General features: G+C 40.9%; 1 protein-coding gene across 1 annotated transcript in view; it reads right to left on the bottom strand.

The window, feature by feature from the left end:
* Positions 1-14,478, bottom strand: part of LOC126295266 (uncharacterized) — a 710,311-nt gene that overhangs the window by 482,372 nt on the left and 213,461 nt on the right. The window contains exon 17 of the mRNA XM_049987689.1: positions 294-590. Coding sequence (XP_049843646.1) covers positions 294-590 — 297 coding nt within the window. The remainder of the gene's footprint in view (positions 1-293; positions 591-14,478) is intronic.

The following is a 14,478-nucleotide window of genomic DNA, read 5'->3' as shown; positions in this document are numbered from 1 at the left end:
AATGCACACCGCATCAAACCAGTCCAAAGACTGATTACTCACAAATAAACAAAAAATGAAAATAATGGTTATTGATGTTATATGGAGCAGTTATACTAATATGATGAGCTGACAAGTGAAACATGGGGAAATACATCAAACCATATTTAAGGTTGATGACCACAACACCACTAACTTATGTCTACCACGAGTGTAAGATACCGTGGGAACTCCCAAACTAAGGTGGGACATATTAAGGGTGGGGTAGTCTATTTTCATGAAGGTATTTATTACTTCACAGCAGTGCTACCAACCTGTTTGGTGACTGTGCTATGGCCATAGCACTGAGCTCCGTGTAGGAGAACAGTGGCCTCTTTTTGGCAGTACGGGCCGAGCCAGCCACGCTCAAGCACTGCTCCTCGTTTGCTCCGTTGTCAGTGCCCCAAGAGGTGGAGGTCAGAACAGCCGTGTCATCCGGAGACGTCGTCCCATCCGACACCGGAATGTCCTCCTCGCAGTGGCTGTCGCCAGGGTGGGACGAGTTGGGGGCAGCACGACCCGTGCTGCCTACTTTGGAGCACGACAGGCTTGTCGAGGTCGGAATAGCAGTCCTGTTTCGGTGAGACAAAAACAGCATTCAGTGGTACAGGATTTGTTGAGCTCTATTGAGATTCAAACAGAAGAACACAAGATATTTAGAACTTGAGCCAAAATGAAAACATTAATCCAAGATGCACAAATGAATGGGAAACTTGAATAAAGGCAGAACAACATCATGCGTTCTTGCTGTCTACCTCCACCAAATCAAACGGCAGATTAACCAAAGTTGCGGCTGGAACAAAGCGGGCCCTCGGGAACACTTGTCACAGGGCAGTGCACTCCACAGAGATGTAGCAGGTAATGGTCCCCATGCACAGCAGATGCTGTGACCCGAAGCACTGCTGAGGCATGTGTAGACCTGCCACATCTGACAGTATTTCAGTCACAGTATCCACAGAAGGGCCAAGCAAGATTTCACATGGAATTCAATCACATTTCGGCATGCAAACATCAAGAGAAAACTGAGATCAGTGACCACTGAATGAAAGAGTTTTTCAAGTGACCACCCTGAATGAAAGAGTTTTCAAGACTGTCCACACTGCTGGTGTTAGTGACGACAGAAATGTCGATCCAAAGAAGTTACAGTGACCTTTCGAATCACTAATCAACTTCCACAGAGGAAATTATGCTGATGCCTGAGGAATCTAGCCACTGCAGTGGCTGGCAGGAGGACCCTAGTAAACGAACATCAACAGAAGTGTACTGATTTTACTCAGAGAATCTGTAGACCTATAGTAGTGTTAGTACACAGTCTTAAAAAAATTAATAATAATAATAATAATAATAATAATAATAATAATAATAATAATAATAATAATAATAATCCCCGTGGAGGTCCGGGAAAAGAATAGGCCTCTGGTATGTTCTGCCAGTCATAAAAGGCGACGAAAAGAACAAACCACTAATAGGGCTAACCCCCCTTTTAGTGTGATTAGTTGGTTCAGGACACAACTAAAGAAGCCTCGGACAAGTGCCGTCATGGTCGGGTACGACGCTTGAACACTATGCCCGCCCACAATGGTAACGACACTGCCAGCCAACTGGAAAATGATTTAAATCTAAATAGAGGTGTTTTGCAGGATATGCTTCCTGCAACAACTCTAGAAAGGAAACAAGGAGAGGATGAGATGGTCAGATGAAGTTAATCAACACCTCATGTTTTGTTATGACAGAGCAACAAACCTAGGAACCAACACAACTGGATACAGATCACAAGTATACACAACATTTATTACCAGATACCCAGAATTAAAATTTTTAACACAACAACGACTAGCTGATCAGATCCGTGTAATAATCAAAAATAACAGGATACTCCAGTCAGAATTAGAAATACAGTAATGGACTCTCACATCCCAGAGCAAACAAAGAACAACACGCATCAATTAAACAATCAGAGGAAAACGAAATCTTAAGACAGCCACCAGAACAAGTACAAATAGAACACGAAGTGACACACATGTTAGATATAGACGAAAAATTTCAGCTGACATATATAGAATACAAAGACACAAATACAGACATTAGACCATTCTTGCATAGATTGCCAAATAGCCCACAAGTCGAAACAACAATAAAAACTATCAACACAATCATACACAACAAAATAAATGTAAACACAATTATGGAAGAGCTACAACTACTGGTTTATATAGGATCACTCACTACACTAAATATACGCACTAGGCAGAGATCAGAACCAACCAACACACATAAGAAACCCACAAAACCAGCATGGCAACACAGGCTACAGATCAGAATAGAAAAACTGAGAAAAGACATCAGACAGCTAACAAAATTTATAAGAAATGAAATATCAGGCAAAAAACGGAAAAGGTTAGGTAAAATCTCACAACAATAAGTGATAGAGCAATTAGATGAAAAGAAGCAGGAATTACAAGCATTGGCCAAACGATACAAAAAAGTGAAACTAGAAGGAAACAAAACCAAACATTCAACACAAACCAAAAGAAACTTTACCAGACAATAGATAACACACACATTAAAATAGACAATCCACCAAACATAACAGACATGGAACACTCCTGGAGCAACATATGATCAAACCCGGTACAACATAACAGGCAAGCACGGTGGATAGAAGCAGAAACAGACACATACAAGATGATACCACAAATGCCTGAAGTGATAATTTTGCAACATGAAGTCACCAAAGCAATTAATTCTACTCACAATTAGGAAAGCCTCTGGAAAAAATAAAATAACAAATTTCTGGCTAAAGAAGTTCACCTCAACACATTCATATGTAACTAAATTATTTAACAGTTACATTGCAGACCCATACACATTCCCTGATAAACTTACACATGGAATAACTTATATGAAACCTAAAGATCAAGCAGACACAGCAAACCCAGCTAAATACTGCCCCATAACATGCCTACCAACAACATACAAAATATTAACTTCAGTCATTACACAGAAATTAATGACACATACAACACAGAACAAAATTATAAATGAAGAACAAAAAGGCTGTTGCAAAGGAGCACGAGGATGTAAAGAGCAACTGATAATAGATGCAGAGGTGACATATCAAGCTAAAACTAAACAAAGGTCGCTACACTATGCATACATTGATTACCGAAAAGCTTTTGATAGTGTACCCCACTCATGGTTACTACAAATATTGGAAATATACAAAGCAGATCCTAAATTTATACAGTTCCGAAACATAGTAATGAAAAATTGGAAAACCACACTTGATACCCAAACAAATTCAAATAATATAACATCACAGCCAATACAGATTAAGCATGGAATATACCAAGGAGACTAAGTCCTTTCTCGTTCTGCCTTGCTCTGAACCCACTATCCAACATGCTAAATAATACAAATTATGGATACAATATTACTGAAACATACCCACACAAAATCACACATTTGCTATACATGGATGATCTAAAACTACTGGCAGCAACAAATCAACAACTCAACCAATTACTAAAGATAACACGAACAGACAAATTTAAGAAAAATAGCATAGTCAAGGGAAAACACACAAAATAAGAAGATTACATATTGGATAACCACAGCGACTGCATAGAAGCGATGGAAAAAACAGATGCCTATAAATATCTATGATACAGACAAAAAATAGGAATAGATAATACAAATATTAAAGAAGAACTAAAAGAAAAATAGAGACAAAGACTAACAAAAACGCTGAAAACAGAATTGACAGCAAAAAACAAAACAAAAGCTATAAATACTTAAGCTATACCAACACTGACCTACTCATTTGGAGTAGTGAAATGGAGTAACACAGACCTAGAAGCACTCTATACACTTACACGATCACAATGCCACAAATATAGAATACATCACATACATTCAGCAACAGAAAGATTCACATTAAGCAGAAAGGAAGGAGGAATGGGATTTATCGACAAAAAAAACCTACATTATGGACAGGTAGACAATTTAAGAAAATTCTTTCTAGAACGAGCAGAAACTAGCAAAATACACAAAGCACTCACTCATATAAATACATCGGCTACACCACTGCAATTTCATAACCACTTCTACAATCCTTTAGATCACATAACATCAAAAGATATGAATAAAGTAAATTGGAAAAAGAAAACACTACATGGCAAGCACCCATATCATCTAACACAGCCACACATCGATCAAGGTGCATCCAACACATGGCTAAGAAAAGGCAATATATACACTGAGATGGAAGGATTCATGATTGCAATACAGGATCAAACAATAAACACCAGATATTACAGCAAGCATATTATTAAAGAACCCAATACCACAACAGATAAATGCAGACTTAGCAAACAACAAATAGAAACAGTAGATCACATCACAAGCAGATGTACAATACTAGCAAATACAGAATACCCAAGAAGACATGACAATGTAGCAAAAATAATACATCAACAGCTTGCCTTACAACAAACTTTTAAAACAACACGTTCCCACATACAAGTATGCTCCACAAAATGTACTGGAGAATGATGAATACAAATTATACTGGAACAGAACCATTATAACAGATCAAACAACACCACATAACAAACCTGACATCATACTCACCAATAAAAAGAAGAAATTAACACAACTAATCGAAATATCCATACCCAATACAACAAATATACAAAAGAAAACAGGAGAAAGAAATTGAAAAATACATCCAACTGGCTGAGGAAGTCAAGGATATGTGGCATCAGGTTAAAGTTGACATTATATCAGTTATACTATTAACTACAGGAGTCATACTACACAATATCCACCAGTACATGAATGCAATACAGCTACATTCAAACTTATATATACAACTACAGAAATCCGTAATTATTGATACATGTTCTATTAGCCGAAAGTTCCTAAATGAAATATAACATATACCGTACAGTTAGAAGGAAGTCACGCTTGATCAAGGTCCATGTCACTTCCTACTTTAGACCAGACATAATGTCTGAGATAAGAAGAAATAGTAAGGACCCAAGAGAAATGTTTGGATGTCAATGTAACTTTGTAGGCTTACACACCTGCAGTGGGTATTTAAATAATTAGAGCTTCTGTTCTCTGTGACAGGTAGAACACCCACTGAAAATTAGTCTCTCCCATTTTTTCAGATTTTGCTGCAATGATTACAAGACTAAAAAAACTGTTTTCTTGCAAAACTTTTTGCTCATAATTTTCCTTGATGTTCCTGAAGATAGAGATAAAGATGCAGAAACAGTAATCTACTGATAAGAATCACTGGCATTGTTGTATTTACAGCATTCATCAACAGCACAAGTGACTGTCTCGTCTAATTTTTTTCACTCGAAATGATGAAGTGCAGTTTGCAAGCAACATGATTGACTGGCTTTATTCGCAGTTTTTATGGGATAAAAAGAAGCTTCATCTTCACATCAACTATGACTTCCTCTGCAGTATTACCCATTAATGACCTCTCCTCTACTCATTTACTTGAGGCAAACTTCATAATTTTGCGACTTCTTTCTCTGCACAATTTCCTGGATCTGTTTTACCAGGTCAAAGAAGCCCGGAAATCAGCAATGTTCATCTTCCTTGCAGTTCAAAGTAGATGTTCCTAGGTAACACACTCATGAGCAGTTCTAAATCTTTCAAACAGCTTTTCTTTCACATTTTTTTGAGTTTCATTTTGACGTGTATCTCATGCTTTCTGTGAACTCTTCTTCCATTTATAGAATCCATGTTCAGAGTTGTACATTGCTTAAGTTTAAGCGTTTTCTCCCTCCTTATTAACAAAAAAATTTACAACCTTTTCTTTGTGCTTGAAAACTATTACAGCATAGGTTTCCTTTAGGTTAGGAAGATACTGTATTTACATTATGGACTTCCATTAGCAGAAAAGTCATCATTTGAAGCACAATTCAGAGAATCATCAAGAGTTATTTCTTGTTTTTTCTTCGTCTGCAATTTCTAATGAAATGCCGACATCATTCAAATGAATGTCAAAGAAATTAGCTAATAAGCAAACTGCTTGTGTTTGTATATGTGCAGATAGGTGTGTGTGTGTGTGTGTGTGTGTGTGTGTGTGTGTGTGTGTATCAACATACCAACGCTTTCTTTTGTAAGTTACATCATCTTTGTTTTTAGATAAATTAACTAATAAATTACACAAGTGTAAGCCTACAGGAGAAGTAGGCGATTTTGATTGCATACCATGTTCTTCGTATTTCATATTTGCAAGATTGGAAACATTAACTGGATTCCACATTACTGCTTAACTCTGGAACATGCGCATGAACAAATGCTATCAGCGTGCATGTACCAAGATATCACAAAGAAAATTGATTCAGTTTTGTCTCCTTGTTAACACTTAGTGATACTACAAAGCCAACTGTTAATTATTACAGATATTGAAGGGGCTGCAAGTCCATGCGAATAGTAACTGTGCACAACTGTGTCAGAGAAACTATCAACGGAAACTGAAATTTGGTTTACATTACGATCACGTTGTACTGCGTTATTTGTTTCCTGATCTGCCGTCGAGCAAGGACGTGCCAGCCGTGTAACGCTTGTGCAGTCTGCTTCAGCTGCATCATGGGTTTACATTGCGTCAACTATCTGGCGAGCTGTGAATCTGGGAAATTTCAAAATATTTTTAAAATACTTGCAGTATTCTTTACCAGGTAAAACTCTGACATTGTGTTTCCTTAGGTGCATTTTTCCTGTACAGAAATTTCGGGGCAGGTTTTCACATGTCATGCTGTGAATGAAAGCTACTGACAAGTAGAATTGCACCCCTCATACTGGCGTAACTTATGGCCTTGCTGCAGTGGTAACATCAGTTGGGGATCACCAAAGTTAAGCACTGTTGGGGTGGGCTGGCACTCTGATGGGTGATACCGAGCGCTGTTGGCAAGTGGGCTGCACTCAGCCCTCGTGAGGCAAACTGAGGAGCTACTCGACTGAGAAATAGCGGCTCTGGTCTCAAACTGACAAGGCCAGGAGAGGGTGTGCTGCCCAAATGCTCCTCCATATCCACATCCAGTTATGCCCGTATTCTGAGAATGACACGGCGGCCAGTCAGTACCGTTGGGCCTTCGTAGCCTGTTCGGCAGACTATAGTTTAGTTTTATACTGGCATAATGCTGTCTTCCTGTGATGTGGAAACTTTTCTGTTTTTCGGTATAGAAAGTTCTCATTTGCATTGAATGTAACTTTGTCAGTGTTCATTCACAAAGCAAACACAGTAACACCTGAGAAAATAAACAAGTTGTACTATATTTTTGTGATGTGGTAGCTCCAATACTAACTCACCTTGATCTGAAAGAGTATTCTGTTTGCCACTGGACTGTCCCAATCACGTTAGTGTGTCTTTTTCAAAAATTTGATCTATTTCAAGAATCTGACCGAGATGAGAAAACTATCACATAAGAACTAGAATCCTCGACAAAATGGAGAAAAATTACTTGCCTGCCTGGCTACCTGGCTAGCCGTGTGGTCTAACGCACTGCTTCCCAAGAAGAAAGGCGTTCCAGTCCCAGGCACGTATCCACCCAGTGGGTTAGTGTCTAGGTCCTGTGTGCCAGCCAGCCTGTGGACGATTTTTAAGGCAGTTTTCCATCTACCTCATTAAATATGGACTGGTTGCCCTTCTTCCATCTCAGCCCGTGTCAGCGACTGTTGTGGAAACACCGTTTCCACATGCGCATACACCATAATGACCCTACCACACAAACATTTGGGGTTACACTCGTCCGGTGTGAGACTTTTCTTCGGGGATCCAGTGGAGGCCGAACCATACAATAACCTTGGGTATGGTGTGGGGCAGCGGTGGGGTGAGTGGACTGCTGTGGTCCGTTGTGGGGTTGGGAAACACTGAGGGTTACGACGGGGCGAAGCCCCTCCATTGTTTCTAGGTCCCTGGTTTAATACACACTTACAAGTATAGAACATTACTTTGTCACGGATTTGGAAGTGCTAACCATTGTCTGGAGCTTCCCCAGATTTAGACATTTTCTTTTCTGTCATGCAAGTAAAGTATTTTGATCACAAAGCTTCACAATTTCTAATGACAAAAAGTTACATAAGCTCATTTTGAGCCGTGAATATGTTCTGCATAACTGAGAGAGATGGTCTGTTTGAATTACACCGAAGTACCAAAGAACGCAGTATAGGCAAGCGTATTCAAGTGCAGAGATACGTGAACGCAGAACAGGGCACTGCAGTCGGCAACGTCTACAGAAAACCAGTGTCTGGCACAGTTGTTAGATCGGTTACTGCTGCTACGATGGCCCACAATGAAGACTTAAGTGAGGTTGAACATGGTGTTATTGTCAGTGTACCAGCAACGGGACACGGCATCTCCGAGGTAGCGATGAAGCGAGGATTTTACCGTACGACCATTTCACGAGTGTACTGTGAATATCAGAAATCTGGTAAGACATCAAATCTCCGCATTGCTGCAGCTGGAAAAAGATCCTGCAAGAATGGGACCAATAATGACGGAAAAGAATTGTTCAACGGACAGAAGTGCAGCCCTTCCACAGATTGCTGCAGATTTTAATGCTGAGCCATCAACAAGTGTCACTGTGTGAACCATTCAATGAAACATCATCGATACGGGCTTTCGGAGTGGGAGGCCCACTCGTATGCACTTTATGACTGCACGACACGAATCTTTACGCCTCGCCTTGACCCATCAACTGGACTGGAAACATGTTAGCGATTGGAAACATGTTGCCCGGTCAGACGACTCTCGTTTCATATTGTATTAAGCAAATGGACGTGCAATTGTATGGAGACAACCTCACGAATCTGTGGGCCCTACACGTCAGCACGGGATCGTTCGAGCTGTCGAAGGCCCTGTAACGGTGTTGGGCGTAAGCTGTGATACGGGACTCCTGATACGCTTCGGTATGACTGACAGGTGGCACGTACATAAGCATCCTGTCTGATCTCCTGCACCCATTCACGTCCATTGCGCACTTCAGTGGACTCTGACAACTCCAGCGGGACAATGTGACACCCCACACATCCAGAACTGCTACAGAGTGACTCCAGGAAGACTTCTGAATTTAAATACTTTTGCTTGCCACCAAACTCCCCAGACATGAACACAGTTGGGGAGCCTCGCAACGTGCTGTTAAGAAGAGATCTCACCCACACCCCTTTCCCTCCTCTCGTATTCTTGCAGATTTAGGGACAGCCCTGCACGATTCAGTCAGTTACATCCAGCACTACATCAGACTCTAGTCTAGTCTACGCCACATCGTGCTGCGGCACTTCTGCGTTCTTGCGGGTGCCCTACACAATATTAGGCAGGTGTACCAGTTTCTCTGGCTCTTCAGTGTAATAACGTGGGGGGACGTATTAGGAAGGATTTGCTATCTGCAGGGTGTGTCAGAAGGAGAAGCCATCTACTATCTCACATAAGGTACTCTTGTTCCAATTATTCCAGCACAACTTCGTGTGGGGACAGAACTGGATCGGTTTGCAGCACTACCACAAACCACGTATAGTTTCCATCATTTCTGTGCAGGTGTGGAGCTCACATTCATATTCATTTCACCCTGTCGCATAGTGAGGTAGCAAAACGGTCTTTATCGGATTCACTGATCATTTCCTGAGGGAAGTAGGACGAACTGAGGATGTGATACGTAACACCAAGCCGTAACAGTTGCCACAGCTGTGGCAATCTCACCTTTGATGTCAGTGGACAAAACTGTATTTACACTCAGTATCACCAAGCATCCAATCAATAGCAACCCACAAGTTACTACACCTCTGCACTTCCGCCTGCTGCCGCAGACTGGATGGCGCCTCGGTCACCTGCGGATGCAAGCTGCTGGCCCCTGGCAGGCCAATACCTTTTATACTGTCTCGCATCTGCTCAGCTGGCTGTTCTCGTACGTGCCACCAAACCGTAATGTTCCGATTATGTTATGCATATTACACTGTGACTCAATGGTTGTCTGTTATTCATAGCCACATTTCTTACTGTATTCAGAGTTAAAACAGAACCCACTGGAGTGAATCGTGAAAGAGCTACAGAAAGTATGGAGGTCGTATTGCTACAAACCGCAATACAATTTGTATGTTCTTGAATTGCTTCCAGGGCATAATGAGTAATATATGGCATGTCTATCCTATAGTCCAGACGGCATAAGAAGATTCCTGGCAAACAGCTCGCAACAGTGCTGCCAGCTTTCAACTGTGGGGCGCTAATGGCTGCAGGTGAAAACAGTAGCCCTCTTCTACACAGCTCTGATAACACTGATATGTTGCTACAGATGTTTACAAAATCGCTTTACGTTACTGGTTGACATAAGTAGTAGATAGTGTCGAAAGTTCTGTGCGGTTTTTCGCAGATGATGCTGTAGTATAAAGAGAAGTTGCATCATTAGAAAATTGTAGCGACATGCAGGAAGATATGCAGCGGATGGGCACTTGGAGCAGGGAGTGACAACTGACCCTTAACACAGACAAATGTAATGTATTGTGAATACATAGAAAGAAGGATCCTTTATTGTATGATTATATGATAACGCAACAAACACTGTTAGCAGTTACTTCTGTAAAATATCTGGGAGTATGCGTACGGAACAATTTGAAGTGGAATGATCATACAAAATTAATTGTTGGTAAGGCAGGCGCCACATTGTGATTCATTGGGAGAGTGCTCAGAAAATTTAGTCCATCAACAAAGGAGGTGGCTTACAAAACACTCGTTCGACCTATACTCGAGTATTGCTCATCAGTGTGGGATCCGTATCAGGTCGGGTTGACGGAGGAGACAGAAGATCCAAAGGAGAGCAGCGCGTTTCGTCACAGGGTTATTTGGTAACCGTAATAGCCTTACGGAGATGTTTAGCAAACTCGAGTGGCAGACTCTGCAAGAGAGGCACTCCATTGCGGTGTAGTTTGCTCGCCAGGTTTCGAGAGGGTGCGTTTCTGGATGAGGTATCGAATATATTGCTTCCCCCTACTTATACCTCCAAAGGAGATCACAAATTTAAAATTAGAGAGATTAGAGGCTTTCAGACAGTCGTTCTTCCTGCGAACCATACGCGACTGGAACAGGAAAGGGAGGTAATGACAGTGGCACGTAAAGTGCCGTCCGCCACACACCGTTGGGTGCCTTGCAGAGTATAAATGTAGGTGTAGATGAAGCCTGTGAAGCTGCCATGCCTGCCCTGCTGCAACTATTACTGATCACCTTATGCTGGCAACTATAGTAGTTTATACACACAAATTTCTATCATTGTTCTTTTCTTTAACACTTACAAACAAACATTTCCAGGTTAAATAAATGATCTCGATGAAACGTGGCAGGTATGTAAAGGGGTCAAAATAGTGCAATACATATTTGATAGTTCCGCACAATTCCAACCCCAAAAAGTAATTTGGCACATTTAGGTTTACATGGAATACCTTCGAAACCGTGAAATATAAATGACGTGTTTCATACAAAACTTGAAATGTAATTAACAACCTTGAAAATTGGACAAATGATATTTATTACAATTATCAACAAAGGAATCAATTTTTGAAAATAAAATGCAATTGGATGGACAAAAAAAACCTACTCGCCAAGCAACGGCAGGAGAAAACACCTAAGTATTGAAACTTGGAAACTTTCAGAGCCAGTGGCTCCTCCTGGCAGATGGGTTGAAGGGGAAGGAAGAGTCCTTTTCCGTCACCCCCATTTCTTCCCTTTCAACCCTTCTGCCACAAGGAGGAGCCACTGACTTTGAAAGCTTGCAAATTTTAATACCATGGATCTTGCCGTTGGTGGGGAGGCTTGCGTGCCTCAACAATACAGATAGCCATACCATAGGTTGAACCACAACGGAGAGGTATCTGTTGAGAGGCCAGACAAACGTGTGGTTCCTGAAGAGGGGCAGCAGCCTTTTCAGTAGTTGCAGGGGCAACAGTCTGGATGATTGACTAATCTGGCCTTGTAACAATAACCAAAACGGCCTTGCTGTGCTGGTACTGCGGACGGCTGAAAGCATGGGGGAAACTGCAGCCGTGATTTTTCCTGAGGGCATGCAGCTTTACTGTAAGGTTAAATGATGGGTAAAATATTCCGGCGGTAAAATAGTCCCCCATTCGGACCGCCGGGCGGGGACTACTCCAGAGGACGTAGTTTTCAGGAGAAAGAAAACTGGCGTCTACAGATCGGAGCATGGAATGTCAGATCCTTTAATCGGGCAGGTAGGTTAGAAAATTTGAAAGGGAAATGGATAGGTTAAATTTAGATATAGTGAGAATTAGTGAAGTTCGGTGGCAGGAGGAACAAGACAACTGGTCAGGTGAATACAGGGTTATAAATACAAAATCGAATAGGGGTAATGCAGGAGTAGGTTTAATAATGAATAGGAAAATAGGAATGTGGTTAAGCTTCTACAAACAAGATAGTGAACGCATTATTGTGGCCAAGACAGATACGAAGCCCACACCTACTACAGTAGTACAAGTTTATATGCCAACTAGCTCTGCAGATGAAGAAATTGATGAAATGTATGATGAAATAAAAGAAATTATTCAGATAGTGAAGTGAGATGAAAATTTAATAGTCATGGGTGACTGGAATTCGGTAGTAGGAAAAGGGAGAGAAGCAAACCTAGTAGGTGGATATGGATTGGGGATAAGAAATGAAAGAGGAAGGCACCTGGTAGAATTTTGCACAGAGCACAACTTAATCATAGCAAACACTTGGTTTAAGAATCATGAAAGAAGGTTGTATACGTGGAAGAACCCTGGAGATACTAAAAGGTATCAGATATATTATATAATGGTAAGACAGATTTAGGAACCAGGTTTTAAATTTTAAGACATTTCCAGGGGCAAATGTGGACTCTGATCACAATATATTGATTATGAACTGTAGATTAAACTGAAGAAACTGGAAAAAGGTGGGAAGTTAAGGAGATGGGACCTGAAAGAACTGACAGAATCAGAAGTTGTACAGAGTTTCAGGGAGAGCATAAGGGAACAACTGACACGAAAGGGGGAAAGAAATGCAGTAGAAGAAGAATGGATAGCTTTGAGGGATGAAGTAGTGAAGGCAGCAGAGGATCAAGTAAGTAAAAAGACGAGGGCTAGTAGAAATCCTTGGGTAACAAAAGAAATATTGAATTTAATTGATGAAAGGAGAAAATATAAAAATGCAGTAAACAAAGCAGGCAAAAAGGAATACAGACGTCTCAAAAATGATATCGACAGGAAGTGCAAAATGGCTAAGCAGGGATGGCTAGAGGACAAATGTAAGGATGTAGAGGCTTATCTCACTAGGGGTAAGATAGATACTGCCTATAGGAAAATTAAAGAGACCTTTGGAGCTAAGAGAACCACTTGTATGAACATCAAGAGCCAGATGGAAACCCAGTGCTAAGCAAAGAAGGGAAAGCAGAAAGGTGGAAGGAGTATATAGAGGGTCTATACAAGGATGATGTACTTGAGGACAATATTATGGAAATGGAGGAGGATGTAGATGAAGACGAAATGGGAGATACGATACTGTGTGAAGAGTTTGACAGAGCACTGAAAGACCTTAGTCGAAAGAAGGCCCCGGGAGTAGACAACATTCCATTAGAACTACTGACGGCCTTGGGAGAGCCAAACCTGACAAAACTCTACCATCTGGTGAGCAAGATGTATGAGACAGGCAAAATACCCTCAGACTCCAAGAACAACATAATAATTCCAATCCCAAAGAAAGCAGGTGTTGGCAGATGTGAATATTACCGAACTATCAGTTTAATAAGCCACAGCTGCAAAATACTAACGCGAATTCTTTACAGATGAATGGAAAAACTATTAGAAGCCGACCTCAGGGAAGATCAGTTTGGATTCCGTAGAAATGTTGGAACACGTGAGGCAATACTGACCCTACAACTTACCTTAGAATCTAGATTAAGGAAGGGCAAACCTACGTTTCTAGCATTTGTAGACTTAGAGAAAGCTTTTGACAATGTTGACTGGAATACTCTCATTCAAATTCTGAAAGTGGCAGGGGTAAAATACAGGGAGCGAAAGGCTATTTACAATTTGTACAGAAACCAGATGGCAGTTATAATAGTCGAGGGACATGAAAGGGAAGCAGTGGTTGGGAAGGGAGTGAGACAGGGATGTAGCCTCTCCCCCATGTTATTCAATCTGTATATTGAGCAAGCAGTAAAGGAAACAAAAGAAAAATTCGGAGTAGGTATTAAAATCCATGGAGAAGAAATAAAAATCTTGAGGTTTGCCGATGACATTGTAATTCTGTCAGAGACAGCAAAGGACTTGGAAGAGCAGCTGAATGGAATGCACAGTGTCTTGAAAGGAGGATATAAAATGATCAACAACAAAAGCAAAAAGAGGATAATGGAATATAGTCTAATTAAGTCGGGTGAGGGAACAAGATTAGGAAATGAGACAAAGTAATAAAGGAGC

Source organism: Schistocerca gregaria, chromosome 11 (genome assembly GCF_023897955.1).
Source record: "Schistocerca gregaria isolate iqSchGreg1 chromosome 11, iqSchGreg1.2, whole genome shotgun sequence".
In the NCBI taxonomy this organism is placed as follows: Eukaryota; Metazoa; Arthropoda; class Insecta; order Orthoptera; family Acrididae; genus Schistocerca; species Schistocerca gregaria.
This window is presented reverse-complemented; position numbering and strand designations above follow the sequence as displayed.